Source organism: Pollachius pollachius (assembly GCF_949987615.1).
Source record: "Pollachius pollachius genome assembly, chromosome: 10".
Taxonomy (NCBI): domain Eukaryota; kingdom Metazoa; phylum Chordata; class Actinopteri; order Gadiformes; family Gadidae; genus Pollachius; species Pollachius pollachius.
The window spans coordinates 10,919,093-10,944,092 of NC_136943.1; the positions used below are offsets into that span (position 1 = coordinate 10,919,093).

The 25,000-nt window shown below is 46.0% G+C and overlaps 1 protein-coding gene across 1 annotated transcript in view; it reads right to left on the bottom strand.

Annotated features, from left to right (window-relative positions):
• tenm1 (teneurin transmembrane protein 1) overlaps window positions 1-25,000 on the bottom strand; it is a gene marked incomplete at both ends in the record, with an annotated part of 166,392 nt that overhangs the window by 44,398 nt on the left and 96,994 nt on the right. Inside the window, 11 exon segments of the mRNA XM_079744544.1 lie at window positions 1,342-1,574; window positions 5,046-5,066; window positions 6,082-6,334; window positions 7,061-7,204; window positions 12,241-12,526; window positions 14,285-14,546; window positions 14,912-15,031; window positions 17,249-17,501; window positions 21,673-21,819; window positions 22,207-22,236; window positions 23,229-23,414. Coding sequence (XP_079600670.1) covers window positions 1,342-1,574; window positions 5,046-5,066; window positions 6,082-6,334; window positions 7,061-7,204; window positions 12,241-12,526; window positions 14,285-14,546; window positions 14,912-15,031; window positions 17,249-17,501; window positions 21,673-21,819; window positions 22,207-22,236; window positions 23,229-23,414 — 1,935 coding nt within the window.

Genomic DNA, 25,000 nt, shown 5'->3' on the forward strand with positions numbered 1-25,000 from the left:
GTTTCATTTGTCAAAATTTGACAGGGTTAGAAGCAAAGAAATAAAAAAAAAAGCTAAATTATTATGTGAATTATTGTTCTTCGCCTCGTTCCTCTTGTCGGTGTTGTAAACCATCTATTATGCAGCGGTTTGTTCTGGCATTTTGGTTGGCCGCCTAATTAAGCAGTGTTGAAATTACAGGGACTGGGTATGGCGTGGCAATGGAGACGTGGTATTACGGTGGTGAGAGTATAGGCTGGAAGGTGTGGATCGATCGCTGTGGGGGCACTGCCTTTGGATTCGCATTCACCGCTGCCGGGGCTGACTGACGGGGCTGGCCGAGGAGGTCTGTGGGTGTAGATTGAGTGACAGTCCCGAGGATACCTTTTGAGTGTGGGCCGGGTAGGATTGAAGGGGCCAGGTGTGTGGGTTTGATTGGAGAAGGGAATTTGACAGAATGCAAATTCCCCCCACCCCCCAGTCGCCTCTTTTCCCTTAGAGACACAGCTGTTTTTTCCTTTTTTTCCACTGATGTATCTAATCAAGATCTCATCTGTTTGGCGTATTCAAACCTAACATAGTGCCTTTCATTGAATACCCTTAACCTCTGATCAGCAGTGTGGATGGGATGTTGAGCATCGGCTTCCCCCACCTGCTCTACTCAAGCTACAAGAGGAGGCTTGGGAATTGGAGATCCATGTCAAACTGCCATTCGTTTTCAATCTAGGGGTATGAGGAGAGCAGTATGACGGAATGAGCCAGAGGAGACGGGTGAGCGGTGGGACTGTGCAGACAAAAAGTTACGCTCGTTTTGGAGTTTAATTGTTTCGCTCACTCCTTCCAAACCTCCACAAGCAGCTGCCAATCACCGACGTCCAAAGCAGATGTTGAGTTTGAGCACCAGAGTTTGAGCATCAATCCTACCATGACACAAATCGCAGCAGAAAAAACAACCTTTGGTCCCGTCGTAAACATAAACAGAGATTGAGCCATCGTGAGGCTTTTGTCAGGGAAGCCACAGCATTTGGGTTGTCAATTACCGAGCAGCAAGTTGCATTGTTAAAGTGGCACAGTTCAGTTAAGGTACGATAAGGGTTAAGGTTAGGGTCATGGTAGTTGTGAGATGATGTAAGGTAAAGTAAGGTAGAGTGTTAGGCAAGAGTTAGGTATGGGTAAAGGAAAAGGCTAAGGTATGGGTAAGGGTGAGGATTAGCTTCACGGTGAGACAAGGCTCCAACCTCGGGGATTGGTTAGAACAAGGATTAATGTAAGGTCAAGGTAATAGAGTCAGGTATGGGTAAAGGAAAAGTTAACGGTACGTTAAGGGTAAGGATTAGCTTCAGAGTGACAGGGCGGTCCTACCTCTGGGGTTGCTGAGCGCCGCCTCAGTTGCCTTCCCTCCCTCCCCACAGTGGTTCTGGTCGAAGGGTAAGCACTGCTCCCCGGTGCCAGCCACCACCTCCAGGTTTCTGGCCGGGTCCTTGGGCTGGCCCAGGTTCCTAACCCGGTACACCCTGCGGCTGCTGGTGTCCGACACGTACAGGATGTCCCCCATGGGATCCATGGCCAGGTAGTACTTATGAGCAGGGCTGGTGCTACGAGAGAAAGAGAGGGTTGGGGGGTTAGGGGGGGACAAGAGGTGAGATATAGGGGGTTTTGGACAAATCTGGGCATTTGTGGTGCGGCATCGTAGACGGATATGTCGATTAGAAACACAACTCCGTCTGTTTCAGTGCCTGCAGTGTACTGCGGTACAGCAGAGTTTCTTGTTCTATGTAATATACAATTCAAATAAACATGAATTACGTGGACAGTTGTCACGGTGGTATTTAAATACACAACAACATTGTTTGTTGATGAATGTAGAACTGTTGTCACCAGCGTTGCAGGTTTAATAAGGTTTGCCTCAGCCTTTCTTTGTTTACCCATCATTCACATCATTAATTAGTTAATTGTGGAAAGTGTGCAGAAGGCATATATTAAGGCTACAATATTTTAGAAGTTAATGTATGTGTCAGTATAGCCAAACATGACATTTAACGTTTATTCTAAACAAAACCATCTGCAAGCCGTCTTGGAAACGGATGTGGACTGAATGTGTAAATAGTGCTGTGCATATTAAACTCTTAGTCAGTCCAATCTAATTGGTTTTTACTTTAAAGGATGATGATCTTAAGGAAAAAATTTCCCAATCGAAATTCATGCAAAAATAATTTGCTTACATAATATTCATTAGACAAGTTCAAATAGACTCTTTTCCCACACACGCATCTTAAATCGCTTCCATTAATTTCTGTTGAAAAGCGGGACAAACAAAAACAACAACCACAATAACAAGGAGTACACAGGGCCGTGCTGGGCATCTGTCACTCAAAAGCCAGTGCATTAAGCCCATAACTGTTTACACTATTTTGCACTGAACTGCCTATACATAATTTACGCCCGGTCCTCTGGGAGTTATTCGCCGCGTTCAAAATAATTCCTGGGCTTCTTGTTTCCGGTGATTCGCCATCTTCCTTTTCTCTATCTCATGTTTGTATTGGTTTACCCGATGTGTTCTACGCTGGATGTTGCATAACTGATTACCCATTTCTTCACCTGTCTACAGCTCAATCAGATGCTCAGGGCTGCAAACAGAGGGCCAGTCAGGAGACAGTAAACAAGCTACGATAATTAAGGAAAACAGCAGAAGTCCCAGCGCTGGAACCTCCAGTTCCAGTTGAATCGAGCAGACATCATCGGTGAGATAGGGAGACAGAGAGAGAGAGAGAGAGAGAGAGAGAGAGAGAGAGAGAGAGAGAGAGGTGATGAATAGAGAGAGAGACAGAGCGAGAGACAGAGAGAGAGGTGATGAATAGAGAGAAAGACAGAGGAGAGAGAGAGAGCGACAGAGAGAGAGAGTTGATGAATAGAGACAGAGACAGAGAGAGAGAAAGAGAGAGAGATAGGGAGAGAGAGAGAGAGAGAGTGAGTGAGAGATAGGGGATGAATAGAGCGAGAGAGAAAGAGAGAGAGAGTGGGGAGTGGCGAGAGAGGTGATGAATAGAGAGAGACAGAGAGAAAGAGAAAGAGAGAGGTGATGAATAGAGGGAGAGAGAGAGAGAGAGAGAGTGAGATGGAGGTATGATCAAACCTGAATTTCTATCAGCCTGCCTGGGCTCTTAGCCATTGTACAAAAGCAGGACTCGCTCACTTGTTTGCTTTATTCCCGCTCTCTCTCTCTCTCTCTCTCTCTCTGAAACTCCCGAAGTGAGAGAATAGACAATGGTATTTTATTTGGTTTCACGGTGAGTACACCACATATTGCCTCCCCGCGGAGACAGTCCTGGTTTGAAGCCCCACCGGCTGATGGGCTCTTTGCTGAGAAGAAAGTGGAGCAAAAAGCTTTGAAAAGCGAATAAGGATGAATAATTAATGCGTTTGACTTGGGGGATAACAACGGTATGGAATAACAGGGGGAAATGCTGCCACGCCGCTAACTATAACAATGCTACAGGAGAGGAGTGGAAGGAGGTGGAATGATGGTATAGAGTGGTAGTGCTGGTTGGAGGAGGGAGTAGGAGAAGAGAGGGGAATGGCGGCGAAAGAGAACAACAAGAAGGACCCCCAAGTCGGGCAGACGGCAGGTTTATAAATGCGCATCTCGAGGCACATTATCACGTTGGCACCGAGAAAAGGGACACGCGCACTAAAACATATAAAAGTAATAAACACCTTGTCACGGTACCTTTGGTGCATGGTGTGAACCTCTGGTGTTTGCATGGGTGTTTGTGTGGTTGTCTGTGTGTGTGCCTCACACAGTAACCACATTAGAGATTCACACCGCACACACACACACACACTCACGCAGACTCACGCACACAGACACACACTCACCCACACAGACGCACACACACATGCACACTCACCCACACCGACTCACAAACATACAGGCACTCACACACACACACACAGGCACAAATGCACGCATACACAAAGACAAACTCATTTACACACCTCCATCCTGTACGCTCAAGCACGCACACTGTTCGGCAACATCTGTCCATTGTTATTTCTAGCGCGGGGGTATCCACATCCCATTAATACGAGGGCTCGGGGCCAGACACCAAGCTCAGGCAGCAACGTGCCAAACCCTGTCCCTGCCAGGCGAGCCACAGAAAGCTCCCATCCGTAAAACACAGACCAGTGTAATCCTCAGCCCACGTGTAATCCGGACGGTGTTCGGGTGGCCCCTGGTTTAATGCGTCACGAGAAGGAATGGGATCTGCTGTGGATCTGATCCGGGGCCTCAGTGTGTGTAGTCCACGTTATTGAACCGGGGGGGCGATACCAGCTACGCACCCGCACACAAACGGTAAACAGAGATGTGGTGTCTTGGCTGAACTCGTGTTGAACTGCCCGACTTTAGTGAAGCTGCAAGATATTCTCAAGATATCTAGTATTCGGCTGAGCTTGTTTTATGTATTTGAGTTATTTTAGCATTGCCGTTGTTTCTTTGAGTGTGTGTGTGTGTGTTTTTGTGTCTGTGGGAAAGAATGTATGTATGTATGAGTCCGATTTTTTGTGTCAGGTTATTAGAATGTATATAAGAGAAGAGAGAGTGTAAGAGAGTGAAGAAATGGGTATGTGTGTTTTGTGTGTGTGTTTTGAGGGCTGTAGTCAACCAAATAATATCTCGCTACGCTGAAATTCGACTAACTCTACGACAATCGATTGGCAGATGGGGAAACAATTTTAATACAGATTTCTGCCCGTTATCTCTAGATTAAATATTTTCGTCCACTGTGCACAAGTCTTTGAAACAAGTACATATCGACCAACCAATCCACCAACCGACCAGACCTTGACAGCCGTAGTGTTTAGTGTGTGTGTTTGTTTGTTTGTTTGTGAGTGTGTGTGTATGTGTTGGGGGGGATGAATGTGTCTGAGATGGCGTTAGAAAGCGAGAGGTAGTGCTTGTATTTGTGTGTGTGTATGTGTGTGGTTGTGTGTGTGTGTGTGTGCATGCATCTGTGTATGTGTGTTTCTGTATTCACGGTGTAAGAGTGTTGATAACTCATTCTCACCTGTGTCTGGTATCCCGGTTTCTGAAAATATTCCACCCAGGTATATATGAAAAGAGAAAAAGAGGAAAATGAAAAAAGAGAGAGAGAGAACCCAACGTCACTACACATTTACACAGACAGGAATAAGTCGGTTCCTTTCCCATAAAGCCAGATTACGGTTGTTTTAGGCCACTGTGTTGGTCCACATTAAATATTAACGTAAACAGGAAGCTTTTTGGCATTTCCTCCCCTGGGGACGGGGAAGTATCAGCTACAGACACTGCTAGGCCTTCGTCTGAAGCAGAAATATTAGTCGGAGATCTAGTAATAATAGAGAGAGAGAGAGAGAGTTGAGTTACACAAGGAGAACACTTTAAGGGACAAATGACTGTGGAATCCCATGGAGATGGCACGCTCGAGAAATTGCTGAGATGCAGAGCGCGGTGCCTGCAGCACAGCGGTTGGAAACCATTCTCCTAATCCAGACCCCTGGATCGCTCCCCCCTCGCTTTTGTTTCACAGAGGGGATGGCGGCTCTTTAAACTCTGAAGAGGTCGATTACATTTCTGGAGGTGGGGATTCCAGGGGACGAAGTAGAGACTATATGTAAGAGCTGACGCGGGTCAATCCTGGTGTTATCCTTGTATAACTTTACATGAACACCATAATGTTGGATTCCCCTGATCTCTTTATTAGTACCCGGTGAAGGAAAGCACAAATTTATGATTGTATCATTTATACTGACATAACAGCAGTATATGTACTGTATGTTTTGAAAATAAATAAACCCTGAATAAATGATGAATTCATACACTTCTCTATGGATGTAGTGCCGGTGGTGGGGTGAATTCTTCCTTCTGACAAATGTACTTATTGTAAGTCACTTTGGATAAAAGTGTCTGCTAAATGCCCTGAATGTAAATCATTTTTCCTATTCTCACCCTCCACTGCATCTCATACCCTTCGACCCTCATACCCTGCGACCCCCGGACACCCACTTGAGACTCCCCTCCACCCCAAACCCCCAGCCGTCCCCAGGCGACCCCAGGACACCCACTTGAGCTCCAGGATGGTCCGGGTGTATCCGTCGGGATGGACCCGCCGGATGAAGTTGAAGTCGCCCACGTAGAGGGAGCCGTCGGAGCCGCAGGCCAGCGCCACGGGGGCGAACAGCATCATGTCGCGGGCGGCACCGCTGCAGCCCGGTCCGCACGGCACGCTGCGGTAGAAGCCGTTGCCCATCACCGTGGCGATGACAGGCGGCTGCTGGGAGAGGAAGACATTCTCGCCGTTCCCCTTGTGAAGGATGCCTGGAGGGAGAGAGAGAGAGAGAGAGAGAGAGAGAGAGAGAGAGAGAGAGAGAAGAGAGAGAGAGAGAGAGAGAGAGAGAGAGAGAGAGAGAGAGAGAGAGAGATAGAGAGAGAGAAGGAGTGACAGTTATACAGAGAGATAGTGAGTGAGGGAGAGTGAGGTAATAAAGATATGGAGATAAATACAGAAAGCAAAAAGAAAAAATGTAAAAAAATGTACGCTATTGCCAATACTTCATACATATTAATACCATTGCAAGGGTTGTTTGTCCGACAAAAAGCGGCGTGGCAAATCTTTAATAATGACTTAAATCCCCCCAGCAGTGAGTAAGACGCAGTGTACTGTGCAAGCTCCCCAGGAGCAGGAAGAGCTGAAACCTAACGCAATAAGCCCGCCCTGATCTCGTAGGCCTCGGCTACTATCAATTTTTGAACCTGAATCCTCAATTAGGTGGAGATTATATTAGCCGCAGCATTCATCAATTCCCTGCGAATATGTACAATATCAATGTAACTGTTATTGAATTCGGGAAGCCTTATAACATCCTGTCTGCCTGGAGGTGTCTGTTGGCGTAATCGCATTTAACTCCACCGCCAGTGAAACCAAAGACAGATTTTCAATTTGAGGCCACAATCTATTTCAGTATTAGGCCTGTGGCTGCTTGCCTACGCGCTAAACGCACAGCATCGGTGTGAGTTTGTGTTGCAATTTGTGGGTGCGTTTACCGCTTGCGATGTTGAGAGCGTGGTGCTTGTCCAAAGACCAGCCACCCAGGTTGGAAGGGACCAGTTCAAATCCTTGCATCATCGCTGTCCTCCGCTCCCATTGGACGACACCGGGGCATGACTCATACTCATAGCCCACAGATACTGGAATATAACAGACAAAAACAGTGCATCAATATGTAGTGCGAATACTATACAGCCCATGCAATATATAGAGACAGATAGTGTGGTTTCTTGGTGCTGCTCGTTCAGTTTTTTTCGACCTTCGTTCTGTGTTTTTAGTCACAGCCATAGGCGAGATCAATGTTCACCTCACACACATTCAAATTCGGTCTTCGGAACAACACAAAAAACATACGAGTTCACCAATTTAAAACGATTTTCAATCTACCGTCTATTCGACAAATAAGGGCTAATTTCACAGCAATTAAATTTCCCTGTGTACAAAACCATTGTACCATTTTTCATTAATTATGATAATCAATCTCTGCACTGGCCTACGGAAACACTCGCCGACCACAATCTGCCCAATTAAAGGCACAGAGCCTCAACCTTCCCCTCCGCGGTGCAGGGAGATGTTTCTTACTTGGGATCCGTCACATTTTCCACTCATCTCTTTTATGATTAGCGATTACCCCTCCCCGTCTGCCTGTGCATCCGAGAATGCCGTTGCCGAGCAACCCCAGTTATTGCCGCAACCTCAGAAATATCCCTTGTAGGAAATAAAGCTGATTGTGAATGTATTTGTCAGTGTCATATAGCTATTAAGCCATGACAGTGTTTTTTAATGACTCATAATTATAAACCGTAACTGACACCGCGAGAAACAGAGCCCTGCACACAACGATTCCCAATCTCCCTCCTCATTATAACATATCAACTGAGAAGACAGATGAGAGATGTGTAATAAGTACTCATCATTGTGTGATTGTGTGTGTTTGTGTGTGTGTGTGTGTGTGTGTGTGTGTGTGTTTGTGTGTGTGTGAAGCATGTACAGTATATGTATGTTTGGGATTGGGTCTATGCATGTGTGTGCTCGCATATGTGTGTTAGTTTGTGTGTGAGTGTGAGTTGAAGCATGTACGTGTGTGGGAGCGTGAGTTCAAGTCTGTGTTTGTGTGTGTGTGTTTGTGTGTGTGTGTGTCTGTGTGCGTGTGTGTGTGTGTGTGTGTGTGTGTGTGTGTGTGTGGTGTGTGGTGTGTGAGATGTGTGAAAGAGAGAGGCCATCGAGACATGGAGGCGTAATCAAGAGGAGGCCGTCTTTATGAGGGAGCCCTAGAATTAGCTGCCTGCCTCTTGGCGGTAATGATACACTATGTTGTCATCCACTAACAACCTTATGGTTTAGCAGGCTTATACATCTTCTCATACCAATTTAACACTTCAGACTTGAAGACTTGAACGTTTACCCGGCACCAGGTGACAAAACCATAGGGACGAAAAAATACAAAACAAACTATAGCCGATCTCAAGGCAATATCAATTTAATTCATTTGTGTGTGTGTCTGTGTGTGTGGCTGCGCACAGAAAGCTCAGGAACAAATCGCGCTACAGAAAAAACCCATAGCAGCCATTTTGTCCTACTAACTTATCGTTCTCACTCACTACTATCGAACCGATTAATTATTTACCCCGGCGCTACTTCTCTAAAGCAATACCATACATTACCCAGTCGAAAGAACAGCAAGAATAAAAACCCTAAAAAACGACGAGCTGGCTTTTACACCACAACAAGCATTAATTAATCCATTAGCTGTTTGCTCTTGGGTCGCTACACAAGCAGTACGTCTAACAGAGACCCTAGAGACATGATACTCGAGGACTACGCTGGTTTTTGGGGGATTTGGTGGTGGGGGGGCGGGGGTTAAGGGGGTTGGCGGTGGTGGTGACAACCTGACAAGGGGAGTGCAGCTGATAGGTGCAGTATGAGAATAACTGTCAGCACCAATCACCGAGGGCTGACAAGCCCTCCACTCTGGGAGTTAAGCCCCGCGTGGCTGTGCATCGTTACCTATTCACTATGAATTAGGGGGACCGCGACCGGGCTGAGGAGGAGGAGAGGAAGGTGGGTGCAGAGCCAGCCAGGGCCACTCGTTATGTAGGGAGATGCATGAGTCCATCCTGATCCCCTGTCTCATAAGCTGATCGATCGATGGGCTGATCAACGAGCTTAGCAATAACGATAATAGCTTGTGGTCGTATGACGTGAGGTGTGGAATAATGGCATGTACGTTAAGCGGAAAAGAACATATTAAAAACAGATTCGATTTTTATTTTATTTTGCTTTTGCACCCCAGCGAGCACAGTTATCAAGTGTAGGAGAACTAAAAGTGTTGCTGGCGGTTCATTGCTATTCCTGAATCTTAGCTGATTCCATATAGCAAAGTTTGTTTGGTATGTATGGAATAATCCACGAAAAAGATATGATATGGTGCAGAAAGAATCTGCCTTATTTTTTCGAAACACCCCACCAGAGTGGATTATCCCGCTAATACCGTTGCCACTTGAGTGCTGTAAAATCCACAAGGGGTTGATACACATTCAGGCGATTCTCACACTATTTGCTGTGCTCCTGGTAACTCAAATGATCAGACCGGAGAAACACATGGGACTGACAAATGAGTGAGACTCAATCAGTAAACATGAGATTCATATGGAATGCAAGTGTCCCCTAATTGCTCCAGCGAAGAGAGGAGATCTTATTAACAACTTGGCAACGCAAACGCTTTCCAAACAAGAGTCCCATCTGAGTCGCGCAAGCCGGACTGCTTCATAGACTATAGAGATTTCCTAAACGGAATGAATACGGCACATATATATATATATGAGTGCTTGGTAAGCTTAATCTTGTTGAAGCTAAGATATTGACTTTTTTCTCCACACACCTTTGGAAACTGCGTCAGAGGAGAAGTATGTTCCACTGCAGCAGTAGGTCGCAAGATGCAATGCCAAGACTAGTAACTTTGTATAGAGAAGGGGAGTCAACAGTTTTTTCTGTCTTGTTAACAGCCGGTATGGTATGAGTTAACAGGGTTATTTTAGCTCACAGGAATGTTGGCCATGGGAATGTCGATGTGGGTTGAGGAAAGGCACATTAGTTTAGACTGGGTGATTAGGCCGTAACCATGGTGTTATCGAAAGATATTGCGTACCTTGCGATTACCAACATTTGAACTTCTTAAGGTTGTACTAAGATGACATTTTAGGAATATACTTTTAAGGATGACATTCTAAAAAATTTGAAAAATGTGTTCAAAGAATGTATGAAAAAGTTTGAGGAATGTATCACCATTTTGCCAAGACATACCAGAAATACACTGAAAATGAAAATTGGATTGAACCCTCTCAAAGAAAAATAAAGACTTTTCAATCCATTTCAAGGAACATTACGACACATCTATCTCTTTTCATCAGGAAATAGGTTTGGTAAAATGGAGGAATTCTCCAGGTCAGGGTGAATGCGAGTTCTGTGTTCTGAGAACGGTTTCACAGGATCACCTTATTTCACATCAAACAAAATGGTGAACCGCACAAAGTAAGGGAGACACAGACACAAACAAATGCACGTGCACGGCACACAACATAAATGCACACTCAATATCTCAGATGAAAGCCACTATTTTCCTCTGTGCTGGCCTGAGGCAAAATGTTCGCCTGACAAACAAGCATAACCTCTCTCTCTCTCTCTCTCTTACCTACCTGTGTGTGTGTGTGTGTATGTGTGTGTGTGTGTGTGTGTGTGTGTGTGTGTGTGTGTGTGTGTGTGTGTGTGTGTGGGAGAAAAGCATCAGGAACTATACATGAATGGTTCATGGTAGAACATGAGAGGGGAAATGAGAACAAAGAGAGAGAGAGATATAGAGAGAGAGGTAGAGCGAGAGATAAATAGAGAAAGTGAGAGCAAGAGAGGTAGATAGAGATACATATAAAAATAAAGAAAGAGAGGTAGAGAGAGACATACATAGAGAAAGAGAGAGAGATACATAGAGAAAGAAAGAGAGAGAGGTAGAGAGAAATACCTTGAGAAAGAAAGAAAGCGGAAGCGAGGGATACATAGAGAAAGATAGAGAGAGAGATAGAAAAAGAGATACATAGAGAAAGATAGAGAGAGAGAGAGATAGAAAAAGAGATACACAGAGAAAGAAAGAGAGAGAGATAGAAAAAGAGATACATAGAGAAAGATAGAGAGAGAGAGATAGAAAAAGAGATACATAGAGAAAGATAGAGAGATAGAAAAAGAGATACATAGAGAAAGATAGAGAGAGATGGAAAAGAGATAGAGCAAGATATAGAGAGAGATAGAAAAAGAGATACATAGAGAAAGATATAGAGAGAGAGATAGAAAAAGAGATACATAGAGAAAGAGAGATAGAGAGAGATGCATTGAGAAAGAGAGCAAAATAAATAGGTAGAGAGAAACATAGAGAAAGAGAGGGAGAGGTAGAGAGATAAATAGAGAAAAAGAGAGAGAGGTAGAGAGAGAGATACATAGAGACAGAGAGAGAGGGAGAAAGAGAGAGAGAGAGAGAGAGAGAGAGAGAGAGAGGTGACTGGGGAGATCAGAGAAATAGATATGGAGGAGGGAGACGCAAGCATTGAAGGTGCGAAATGAAGAAAAATAAGAAAATGGGGTTCACGGGAGGACAGCCTTGCAGGGGAACAGGGTGGAGCCGGAGGGAGCGAGGGTGGAGGGAGGAAGCCATGGAGCGAGTGAGGGAGGGAGGGGAGGCGAGAAGGATGGAGCCCAGGGGTGAGCACGGAGGGGCAAGGAGGGGGGGATGAGAGAGGAGAAAGTAGGGATGGGCTGCGGGGGGAAGGGGTTCTGGAAAAGGGCAGATGCAGCTCAGTAAGAGAGCAGCAGAGATGATGGCTCCGGAGGAGAGAGGAGTATGAGGATCGAATGGATCTGGCACCAATGTCATATCTGCAGATACACTAAAAACAAGGTGGGTGATTCAACTACATCTCTAGTTATAAACATTGTATATCCCGTATACTAATTCAAATCAAGCTACCAAAGAATCAACTTATCCTCAAGTAAGATACCGAACTCCCGCTCACAAGATAGAGATAGATAGAGAAACACACACTGAGGAAGAGTGAGCTTTAATTGACGTCGAGGTAGCACTCCCCGGCCACCCCCCCGGTCCCACCCCTCCCGCCGTCCCCCCCGACCATACCGGTAGCATGGGTGAGGCCCCAGACGGGCTGGCCGTAGACGTCCGTCTTGTTCCAGACCATGCGGTGGACCAGGCCCGGGCCGGCGGGGTACCAGCGCTGGTACAGCCGGCCCTGCACCGAGGTGCGCACGTGCACCTTGGCCAGGCTGCCCAGCGGGGAGACGGGCGCCGAGGGCGTGGCCGGCGTGAGCAGCACCCGCAGCAGGGACATGTAGCCGCCGGCGCGCGTGCTCAGGTAGCTGAGCCTCACGAAGGAGCCGGGGATGGGCACCTCCTCCTGGACCGCCTGGCGGGGGGCCGGTGGGGGTGGGGAGGGGGAGGAGGGGGAGGAGGGGGAGAGGGAGGGAGGGAGGGAGGGAGGGAGGGAGGGAGGAGGGGGAGGGAGGGAGGAGGGGGAGATAGAGGGAGGGAGGGGTGGGGCAGAGGGATAGAGTGGAGGGGGGGGAGATAGAGGGAGGGAGGGAGGAGGGAGGGAGGAGAGGCAGGGGAGAGGGATTTACACAGCGCAGTTTACAGTTAGAGAAAGTGATCAAGGAGAAGCAAAAATCACTCAAGACAAATGTCAGAGCTCATTTTCTCACCACCGTCATTTTTTATTTCAATTCACTTTCATTGTATTGAACCGCAACCAGGGTGTTTACAGTGTTTTATCCGACAGGAAAATATGTTTATTTTTAACAGACTTCCATTCACATGTGCCCTGTTTGTCCAAGTAGCAAGCAACCCCATTATCCCATAATCAGACAAGTCCCAGATGTGAGTTTTATGCAGCTGCCAATTCAACAGATAAATTGGGAAATGTCTAAATGTTTCAAATGCAATCAACACTAATGCAGTGGTTCTAATTGTTTTCTAATTAACTGCTAACAAGCCGCTGCCATAGCCATACTTATTTTTTATTATCTATAATGTGATATTTTCTGACTGTAATCATATGTCAATTTAGTAAATGTGGGGGTGTCGTAATTGAATCAAGACAAAATTAAAATCAAAATAGCCCTTGCATATGTTTGAGATGGCGGCACTTAACTCCGCAAGACAAACACTTGGGGAAAGTGTTAGAAAGTTAGGAGGTAACTCTAAGCACAAGCAATCCAAATGTATTATCTCTGATATAACCTTGGCTCATTGTCTCCGTTATGCGTCAGAGATGATTGGTCCTGATTTGTCTCACCTGGTTGTTAAAAACGTTATCTTTACCTGTTTGTTTTTATTTTAAAATGAGAAAATAATTTCCCAATGCATCAACCTTCACCAGAATTGCTTCCTGATAGTTGTCTAATATAATAAACATTTATAAAACATAATGTCTGCTCTCTACTCTATAAACAGACAGCTTTTCATTTCAAGAATTAATTGGCCACCCATCTCAATGCATGCTAGCCTGTGTTGCTTGGCAACCACTTTGCTTTCTTGAACTATAGTGCTTGGCCAAAAGCAATGATTTGATTGCCATAAATCATCACACTCTATGTTGTGTTTATGTAAAATTGTTTTAACATCATCACTAGCTGTTCAAAAATCACTGTAAACCATAATCTCTCGTGGCTCATTGGTATAAATATAGACTTAATTATATGTATTTATGTATATATATATATATATATATATATATATATATATATATGTGTGTGTGTATATATATATATACAGATATATGGCTTGAATATAGGCTTCACAATATAACTAATATAATAATATACACAATATAACTAATATAACACAGAATGGCCATAACACAGAAATAAGCATTACTTTCCAAAATACACCTTTCCTCTTTATTTATTCATTTGATCATTAGTATGTCCTAAAGACGGGGCGATAGTAGAAGATACTGGCGAAGCATATGGAGGAATGTACATTTCAGTTTCATTACAACGACAATGACTTTTTTTCAGCCTTTCTACTTCTTGCACCGGGGATCAGAGACAAAAGCAATTTCGATTTCTATATTTGTCTCGCACATATTTGGTAATTGACAATAAAGCTGACTTTGACTATGACTTTGACGTGCCGCTTGACTCAAGAGCACCGGCGGTCGTACCTGGAGCTCTGGTATGACGGGCCCCCGCTCAGCACAGGCCCCCGTGTACCGGGGCAGCGGGGACGGCAGCACCAGGGGGTACGGGCTCAGCCCCATCTTGACCTCGCAGCGGGTGGGCGCCGCCTCCTCCCGGGACATGGTCACCTGATCCAGCACCAGGAAGTTGTTGTTGGGCGTCCAGATGGGGCGGGTCTGCGGCAGGAAGGGCGGCCGCTGGAACATCAGGGTCATGGACGCCGCTCCGGAGGTCAGCAGGTCGAAGCTGACATGGAGAAGGGGGGGGTAGAGTGCGGGAGGAGACATGAGACTACGGCATAGACCTTTTGGTTATCCACATACCATGGGTGGGAGCTCAGATCTCATCACATACAATGTATGAGAACTTAGCTCTCAGAGAAACTCTAGGCAGACCAGGACTGACCCAACCCACCCCAACCCCACCGCCCCCCGATTTCTTCCTGTAAGTCCCTATTTCATCATCATCCTCATATTCATCCTCATCATCCTCAGCCACCACATCAGACATCAGTGTGTGTGTGTGTGTGCGCATGTGTGTGCGTTGTATGTGAACGTGTGCATGCACACGCCCGTGTTTGTGTGTGTACGTGTGTGCGTGCGTGCACCGACCTGCCGTCCTGCCTGCTGATGGTGTAGCCGTACTCGGGGTGCTGCAGGAAGCTGATGTTCACGCCCACCAGAGGAGAGCCATCCTGGAGCACCACGTTGCCCCTGACGACCGCCACACGGCTGGAGGAGGAGAGACACCGACGGATTAGAGACGGAGGAGGACGAGGCCAGAGCCACGCATCGTACGGTTCGAGCCCGGCGACCTTGTGGCCAAGGCATCGACAAACGCACCCGGTGCCCTCGCCTCCGGTTCGTCCTGTCTGTGAGACGTATGCAGCCGCACACTGCCGGGGAACACAAGGTAAATATAGCCCCACCTGCAACGCCCAATGCTTTCAGCGAGCTGTCAGAACAGACCCCCCCCACAGCCGGTTTGTATTGTCAACGCGGCTAGAACATCTATGTTGTGTTCCCAATAGACAGGGAGGTATCTCAAATATTTTGAAACCTCCTCATCATACTTGGGAGGGAAAAAAGGTCTCTTTAAACACGAGTGATGACTGCTGAACAGCCAGAAAGGGAAGACAGTTTGTTTGTTGTTGGCATGATGGTTGCAACCCCGACATAAAGGTCTACATCTTCTCTCAATCTCTTTTTATATCAAGGGTGACTGGGAAAAATGTCCGTCCATGTACGAGAAGTTATTGGTGCTAAACAGCCCCAACACAAAGACACTGACATGGATTTTAACACGATGTACAGGATCTATGATACATGAGTGAATGCATGAATAGACTGTACACCCAGATTGTAAACAAACACACACACACCCAGACAGACACACAAACACACACAAGCAGGCTGATGGAAATGGATGACAACGTGTTTCAGAGGGAGAGGGTACATGAAGGATGGAAGGTGCTTTCATCGTTGGAGGCGGTTTGCGTTTGTTACCCTGAGAGCTGTCATCGATTTCCCCTCCAAAGGACAACAGCCACGTAATTAATATGTATGTTGATTCTCGGCGTGAGCTCGAGAAAAAATAAATAAATAATGAAATCTTTTTTTTTTTATCCTTTCCTTCCAGTTCGACAGAGCCATCGCTCCACTCTGTTATGGTCGAGGCGCTCCGTGCCATAATACAGGGGGGATTTATCCCCTCCCTAATGCCCCCCCCCCCCCCCCCAACTCCACCGACAGCGTGTAGAAAGCATTGAAATATTGATGATGACACCTTTAAGACCGGTGTTTCCCGCGTGACACACAAAGCATAAATATGTAACAAACAAATGCACCGCAACTTGCACCCCGAGACTCAGACAGTGGGGTTGGGGGTTTGTAGAGGGAGGACAGGGGGGTGCGGGGGGGCTCTCGTAATCTCCAGAGGTAAACAGATCATCACCACGTGTTGGCAGGGGCTCTTAACTCACACACACAGGGGCATCGTTCACACACACATGCAGATGCAGGCGTGCATGCATGTGCACGTGGAAGCACACAGAAAACACACACACACACACACACACACACACACAGACAAACATACACACACACACACACACACAAACACAAACACCCACACAAACAGAGGTACAACATTCACACAAACACACAAACAGACACAGGTGCAACATTCATATTCACACAAACACACACACACACAAACACACACACACACACACACACACACACACACACACACAAACACACACGGGGGTATCATTCACACATATACACACAAACAAACAAAGATACACACGCACATGCAGACCCACACGTACAAACACAAAGACATACAAAAGCATCATTCTCACATACACACACACACACACACACACACAAAGCTACACACACACACACATCGCTTATGCAGAAGCTTAGACAATCCTTTTTGCTCTCAGGGTAAATTAATTAGTGTATGGGCAATTTTTGATAGGCCACGTAATGGGGGTCACCTCGAATATGTGAACCCCATAATCTGATAATCACGTTTCACCGGGCAGGGGGCATCAAGGACAGAGACAAATAGCAAATAAGTCTCACACACACACAACAACCAGGCATGCCACACACAGACACACAAGCACATACATACACAAACACACACGAGAGAAACGCGCATGCCACACACACACGCGCAGGTACGCACAAACACACGCACACGCAGGTATGCACACAAACACACACATACACACACACACGCAGGTACGCACAAACACACATACACGCATGTATGCACACAAACACACACACGCATGTATGCACACAAACACACACACACACACACGCACACACACATATGAGATACACGCTTACTACACTCAAACACACTCACACACACACACAACCCCACACACACACACACACACACACACACACACAATCCCACACACCAACCTGGTATCAAAGGGCACCTCCCCAGGGAGGATGTGTGTGGCCATCTTGCCCAGGAGGAAGCGCACACGCTGGTAGAAGCTCTGGGTGTGTGAGGCGGTGGGGGGAGAGGCTACGGCAGTGGTAGCCGAGGCGGCCGGGGGCGGGGGCTTCTGCAGCAGCAGAGCCAGGGGGTCCGCCGAGCCCTGGCACAGCGGGTCGGACGCACAGCTCAGCTGCTCACAGCAGTCCGGGTCCACGCAGTCCATCAGGCCATCTGGAGCGCAGCAAGCACACACACACACACACACACACACACACACACACACACACACACACACACACACAGAGACAGACACACACACAGACACACACACACAGAGACAGACACACACACACACGCGCGCACACATACACACACACACACACGCAAACAACCACTTTAATAGCGGAACACCTTGAAGCTAGAGACAAGAGTATATTATAATACAGTGGAGTCAAAAAAATAGTAATTACTACATATATATTTGTGATGTTTTATTAAACATTATTTATTAGATATTGAGGCCTATGTATATATATAGCCTATAAATATCTATATTTTTGTACATATCTATGAATGATATGAAAATATATCATGAAAGTTTACAAAATGGAACCACAAATATGACACAATGTGGAGGGGATTTGGGTATACAATGGCTATATAGAATTTGTCTACAGAATAGTATAGGCTGTAGAATAAATGATGGAATGATGATCTCAGAGTGCATTGTCCTTGTAGCTTAGCCAAACTGACACAAGATATGAGACGCGAAGGAGGCTGTAGACTACCTCCACAACAGTCGCCAAGAAGTTCTCTCTACTGTCCAAATGTCCAGACAACACAAACTATCATATTGTATAGATAAAGGCGATAATTCATTTGGTGAATCCATCAAACTAAACAACCACTTAGTAAACAATTCACCAGACCTTGGCTGCTCCAAGTCTTTCAATGTTTCACAGGCAGTCGTAGCAAACTAGAAAATGCATTGTGCAAAAGACACATTGAATACAAATAAAAGCAAAGCAGTCTGTCGTCGGTACACTGAGAGAAAAGAAGTACCTCTTTTGAATCCCGGCCAAGGATTACCAATGCAGTGCGCCATAAAAACTAACTTCACATAAGAGTCTGTATTGGCAGTATTGCCTGTGGCAACCAAACAATATTAACACAAATCCATCAGAGCTATCTGCGGCTATTAATTATGGCCACGTGTCCGCAGTATTGTCTGAACGCTATCCGCACAAGTCCATCGTAAACAATGGACTGTGGCTGAGAGCAGAGGCAGCATGCAATATGAGGGTCGGCTGGCATTTATGGTTCTTATTTCAAGCCTGTTTCTGAAAAGCCAGGAAACAGCGTTGACATTTAAATGCATCTGACCATAGAGCAAGAAGCTAAAGGCCAATGGTATTCTATTATAACCCCCCATACAATGCTAGCACAGAGCACTGGCTTGATACCATACGATTCACTTCTCAGCTTAAAAGGATACTATAATAATTGAATTCTTAATGTGATTGAGAGCGGAATGCATGCAGGGGAGGACAAAACAAACCCAAAGCTGAATTGGGTTAGATACAAAAATTGGTTTGGTAAACTAAAATCATCCAGACGATACTGCAATATTAGCCAAAGTCTTAGTCATAATAATTCACATTTGAGGTAACAATTTAGGCATTTATTGTTTGAATAATGAGTGGGTTTAATTCGTCAACATGTGCAACGCTGAGGGTGTTATTATTACTGTAATTAATATTATAAGTGACTGTGAGGAGTGGGCTCCAGCCCTTTCTTAAACATTGATTTTAGAGATAACCAAAGTCTTGTGTTTTCTATTTCCACTAAGTGGGATCTCCTGCTCTTTTACCCAGGCTACATTATTTGAAAACCTTTCACGAAGTCCCACTTTAATCTCAGAATAGCCTCAGATAGCATCCCTGTATCTCTGTCTAGCATCCTAGTGCGGAAGGGGGGATAAACGATCAGTATTCATCAGTGTGAGCCTTGAGTATATTAGCCAAAACGTGTCAAATGGTATGATTGCGTAATGGGCTATTATGAAGATGCATGCAGAGGGGAAGGGAAGGAGGTGTGGGAGTTAGTGGGAATAGCCAACAGAAAGCTGTCCGCTGCTGGGTTTTGTTGTGCTGTGTTTGTGAGACCTGCACAGGAATAATCAATTTCAAAAGCATCTGAAGAATGGGAGACTATTTGCGTCACACACATTCTCCTTGAGGAAATTCATTCATATTCATACAGTGGAATATAAAAAAAAGGACTAACTGAAAAACGAAAATTATTATCCAGAGTGTCTGTTTGTTTGTATCGTGGCAACCCGCCTTCTAGAGTTCGCTCACTGTGCCGGGTTGCCACAGTATATGTGTATATATGTAAGTGTATGTGTGTGCGTGTGTGTGTGTGTGTGTGTGTTTGTGTGTGTGTGTGCAAGTGTACGTTTATATTCGTGGTTTTGTGTGTGGTTGTGTCTGTAAGTAAGAGTCTTGGCAGGCATGTGTGTGTGTGTGTGTGCACATATGTGTTTGCGGGATCTCCACTTAATTCTCTTCCGGTTTTAATCGCCATGAGAGACGACAAAGTGAGTCCCCCCCCCCCCCCCCCCCCCACCTCCTCTGCGTCATGTCCCCTCCTCTTCAACACATTCCCATGAAGTAGTACTTCATCATTTCATTTGAATGACAGGCTTAATGAATCCTCAGCGGCCATTAAATGGTTTAGCGGGTTTTAATTGCCATACACTCCCCACTATGTAGCATTCATCAACACTGGAGTATATTTGTTGCCGCAACCAAGAAGATACGCATAAGAACAATCATTTTGACGCTCTTCCTTGAGGAATATAAAGCAAAGCATGCCAACGGAAATCTCTGCCTAAAGTCCAGGGGAGCTGCGTTCAAAACGATTTCTCTCCAACTGGATCCGGGGTTGGCACATTTCTTTCAGTGCGCCATTATTTAGCATTTTCCTGCAAGGCATTTCTTCATTCGCCATTGTGCACCAAAGTTGTGCTGATTAGGAGAGAGGGCTCCTGAGTTTACATATTTTTCCATTGCCTCTAGCTGACATCTCACGCCATAAAAGATACAAGGACACAAAAACGACATAAACTGTGCAACTAAATAGCCACGTTGCCTTGGTAAACAACGCGTACAATAAAAGTTTACACCTCTTATTGCCCAACATAAACCAAGTGTACGACATGATTGTGATTTGATTCGAGTGCTGCGTATCCTACAGCCGATTTGGTCTGTCTTTGTGTGTGTGTGTGTGTGTGTGTGTGTGTGTGTGTGTGTGTACGTTTCTGTTTTCTGCTACTGCATTAAATCAACAAGGCCATGATGATAAAAAAAATACCAATCAACTCACACAGCCTCGTTAGCAGTGATGGATTATTCCGGAATGGAATACGCAGAGTGGATTATATGGTGCAGTCGCAAACTTAGAGCTTGAGACACTAAGGCAATGGGGTTTGAAATGATTTTTTCCTTAAAACCATACTGCATACATTGCAGAGTAGCCTGGGACCAATTATCAAGATTCTGAACTTGATGGCCATGACCCTAAACTACATCTAGACTAGCTTGTTCTTCGGTGTGTTCCACCCCCGACGGAGACGAAACAGCCAATCAACAATCAGCGTTTTGTTTTAGTGTATTAGCTGGAGACACGTGAGAATACCTCCAAGTAGAGCAAAGAAAAAAAGGAAAGAGAACCGCTCAAAGAATATGCATCTTAATTATGCAAATTACATTCATAGCACATTCACCCCTGCTGAAGGAGAAACAAAACAACCACGGGCAATGCCTCTCTCACGCAGAACAATCCATATAGGTGAGTGTCTGCGCCCGCAGCTCTTTGCTCTAAAACAACAGCAGACAAATAAGCACCGCTCACGCAAACAACATAAGTGACCCGCAAGACCTCGGATTGCTTCTCTGTCGGCGGACTGTGGCGGTGTTGGTGGTGGAGACGTAGAAGGCAACACAGCCACGGGAAGGAGACATTTTGTTTTTGTAGCTGATTTCGCAAGCCATTCAGGTGGGCCATAAGTAGAGGCCACGTGAAGGAGCGAACACAAAATTGACAGCCCATCATGTACATGACAGAGGCGAAATGAGAGAGGGGCAGAGAGAGGGAGAGAGAGAGCAGGAGAGAGCGAGAGAGCAAGAGAGATATATATATATATATAGAGAGAGAGAGAGAGAGAGAGAGAGAGAGAGAGAGAGAGAGAGAGAGGAGAGAGAGAGAGAGAGAGAGGGAGAGAGAGAGCGAGAAAAGAGAGAAAGGAGAGGGAGAGAGAGGGAGAGAGAGAGGGAGCGCTAGAGAGAGTAAGAGAGAGAAAATGATTTAAAATGCGGAATGATAGATGCTAGATTGCCACCTCCGTCGTTGTCTGCTCCATCGCTGCAGTCCGTTTCCATGACAACACTGCATCCGGGGCCGCTCCAGCCTGCCTGGCAGACGCAGCGCCAGCCACTCTGCTCCAGGGTACACCGTCCGTGCCCACTGCAGAGACCCGGGCAGCCGTCTGCACACACACACACACACACACACACACACACACACACACACACACACACACACACACACATGCACACACATACATGCATGCATTCAAGGACACATGCACACACACAAACAGACAAACACACACACAATAACAACACAACAACAGTCACAGATGAAACACAGAATGGTGCATGTTGAGGACAAAAAATCCTTTGGATCTATTTTCCTCCAAAGATTATAAATATGACATAACAATGCATATCAGGGTAGTACCTTTAATATGAATAACATTCGGAATTACAAATACAAAAATTAAAGTAATACAATTTGTTTTTATAGGTTATATAATACTAACTGGATATATTATTATTATTCGTCTTTTATATGAATATATCTGAATAAATACCTTTGACAACTACATCCAAATCGTGAGTGACTGTTGGGGTAAGAGACAAATGAAACAAAAGCAAGGTAATTATCACAGCAGCCCATTCGACTGTAATAACTTAGGCAGTCAAAACATAACAATGACTATCAAAAGATACACACACAGCCGACTGAACACACACACAAACGCATACACGCAGGCTGACTGCTTCACCTAACAATGGTTGACCTTCATTCTCTATCAAGACAATGAAACACGCGGGAGAAAAGAAAACAAATGCAAATGACAAGTCAATTGACTCCTGTCCAACTCCTGTCTCATTTGATCCCCTGCCCGTTTCCTACTGACCGTCAAACCATCACATAGCAATCAGCTACACATGTACACACATACTGTGTGCACACACATGTGCCCACGCACACATATACAAAAACACCAGGCACACACTTACAGACACAACACAAACATACATAAACAAATACGCACAAACATACATAAACATACATACACTCATAAATGCACACACACACACACAGACACACACACACACAGCACAAACACACACATGTAGAGAAAAAAAAAACAATCACAGACACACACTGCACATACTCACACGTACACACACACATACACTCACACATACCACACACACAAAAACACACACACACAGACCAGAAGACAGAACTGAACGAAGTCACACAAACACACATCCCAAACACACTCGCACAGCAAAGATACACACACACAAACAAACACAAACACACACACGCACACACTTACATACGCACAAGAAGAGAACTGAGAACAGAACTCAAAGAGGTCCCCCAAAGAGACATCACACACACAGTACCCCAAAGAAAATAGAAAAGAACTCAACACACTCTCACACACACACACACACACACACACACACACACACACACACACACACACACACACACACACACACACACACGACACACACACACACCCACACAGACACACACAGACGACACACCCACACATACCAATCCCCGGCGCCGTCTTGCCCCATCACTCACCCGTGTTGCAGTGCTCGCCCTCCCAGCCGGGCTGACAGACACAGGTCCCGTCGTGGCACTGTCCGTGGTCCTCGCAGCGCGGGTGACACGCCCGCTGGTCGCACGCGGCGCCGACCCAGCCCTCCTCGCACTGGCACTGGCCCTCCGTGCACACGCCGTGGCTGCCACATGGCACGGGGCACAGCTCTGTGGAGAGGGCGCCGCCAGGGAGTGGGAGACGGACAGGGGAGAAATGGGTGGGTGTGTTTGCGCGTGTGTGTGTGTGTGTGTGTGTGTGTGTGTGTGTGTGTGTGTGTGTGTGTGTGTGCGTGTGGGAGGGTTTATGAGAGGGAGGAAGTCGGCGGGAGTGTGGGACGTTTTTTGTGTGTGCGGGGGTGGGCCGGGTGGAATTATGTGTGTGTGTGTGTGTGTGTGTGTGTGTGTGTGTGTGTGCGTGCGTGCGTGCGTGTGTGTGTGTGTGTGTGTGTGTGATATGGGACAATGTGTGTGTGTGTGTGTGTATGTCAGGGTGTGTGTATGTGTATGTGTGTGGCGGTGGGCCGGATGGTATTGGGTGTGTGCGTGATATGGGACAATGTGTGTGGGTGTGTGTGTGTGTGTGTGTGTGTGTGTGTAAGAGATTGGATGAGAGACAATGTGTGAGAAGGCGGGGACGGGACACACATTGTAGAAAACAGCATTAGTCATGAAGACAGTGAAACTGCAGAATGACGGAATGAATGTAGATGGGAAGATTGCAGTTAGATAAATAAAAGAATGAAAGAAAAACAGGGTCGGAAAAAGACATAATAGTAGAAGATAGAGATAGAATATAAAAGATAGATGCTTGGTGGAAGGCCAGGAAACAGAGCGAGCGGTAGGAAGCATAACCTCGGAGACTGAGATGTCTACTCTCACGCAACATACAATATTTCTAGCTCTAATAGCTCAGGCTCCCTTAGGGTGGCCAGGGTGAATAGACTCATAGTACCATCCACGTAATTCCGATTTCCTGCACATTTTTTAACTACTGCGGCGACGCATTCAGCTGCATTATTCGTTTTTCTTCCCCACTCTCTCCTGACATGTTGATCAGATTTACCGGATGCGTTAATAACCATCGCCCCCATTCCCCAGCTCTCGCTCACTCTCTCCCTTTCTCCCAGCTCCTCTCACCTTCCCTCACTGTCATGGTCCATCATCGTTTCTCGTCCTCCATCTCGCTGGCCCCTTTCTAATTTCCTCCGTTACCCTTATTTTTCTTTCTCCTCTCTAGTCTCCCTCTCTCTCCCTCTCTCTCTCTCTCTCTCTCTCTCTCTCTCTCTCCCCCCTCTCTTCCCTCCCTCCTCCTTCTCTTCTTCTCCGCCTCTCTCTCCTATTCTATATACCTCATCCATCAGTAAAGAGCAAAAACGCCGGAGGCCCAGGCCGACTACGTCCCCAACTTATTCCAATTTAAATATACATATTATTGGAGACCGTGGCAAGGCAAGGGGGAGAGAAAAAATAGAATGGGATTAAAGTTGGAGAGTTTTTCAGGTCTCTATTAGAATTACATTAGCTCAGCTATGCTTCAACAAGAACCGTAGAACGCCTGGTCCTTTTGATTAAAAGCCCAGAAGCGAGTCAGGGAGAGAGAGAGCGAGAGAGAAAAAGAGAGAGAAGTGGTTCATATCTCAGATACTCAGACACGCTCCATCATTATCATGGGCCATATCGTTAATATTAAAGAATGCGTATATACCTGGTCCAGGAAACTAATGCCAAGTACCCTGCAAATCACCGCTGTGTGC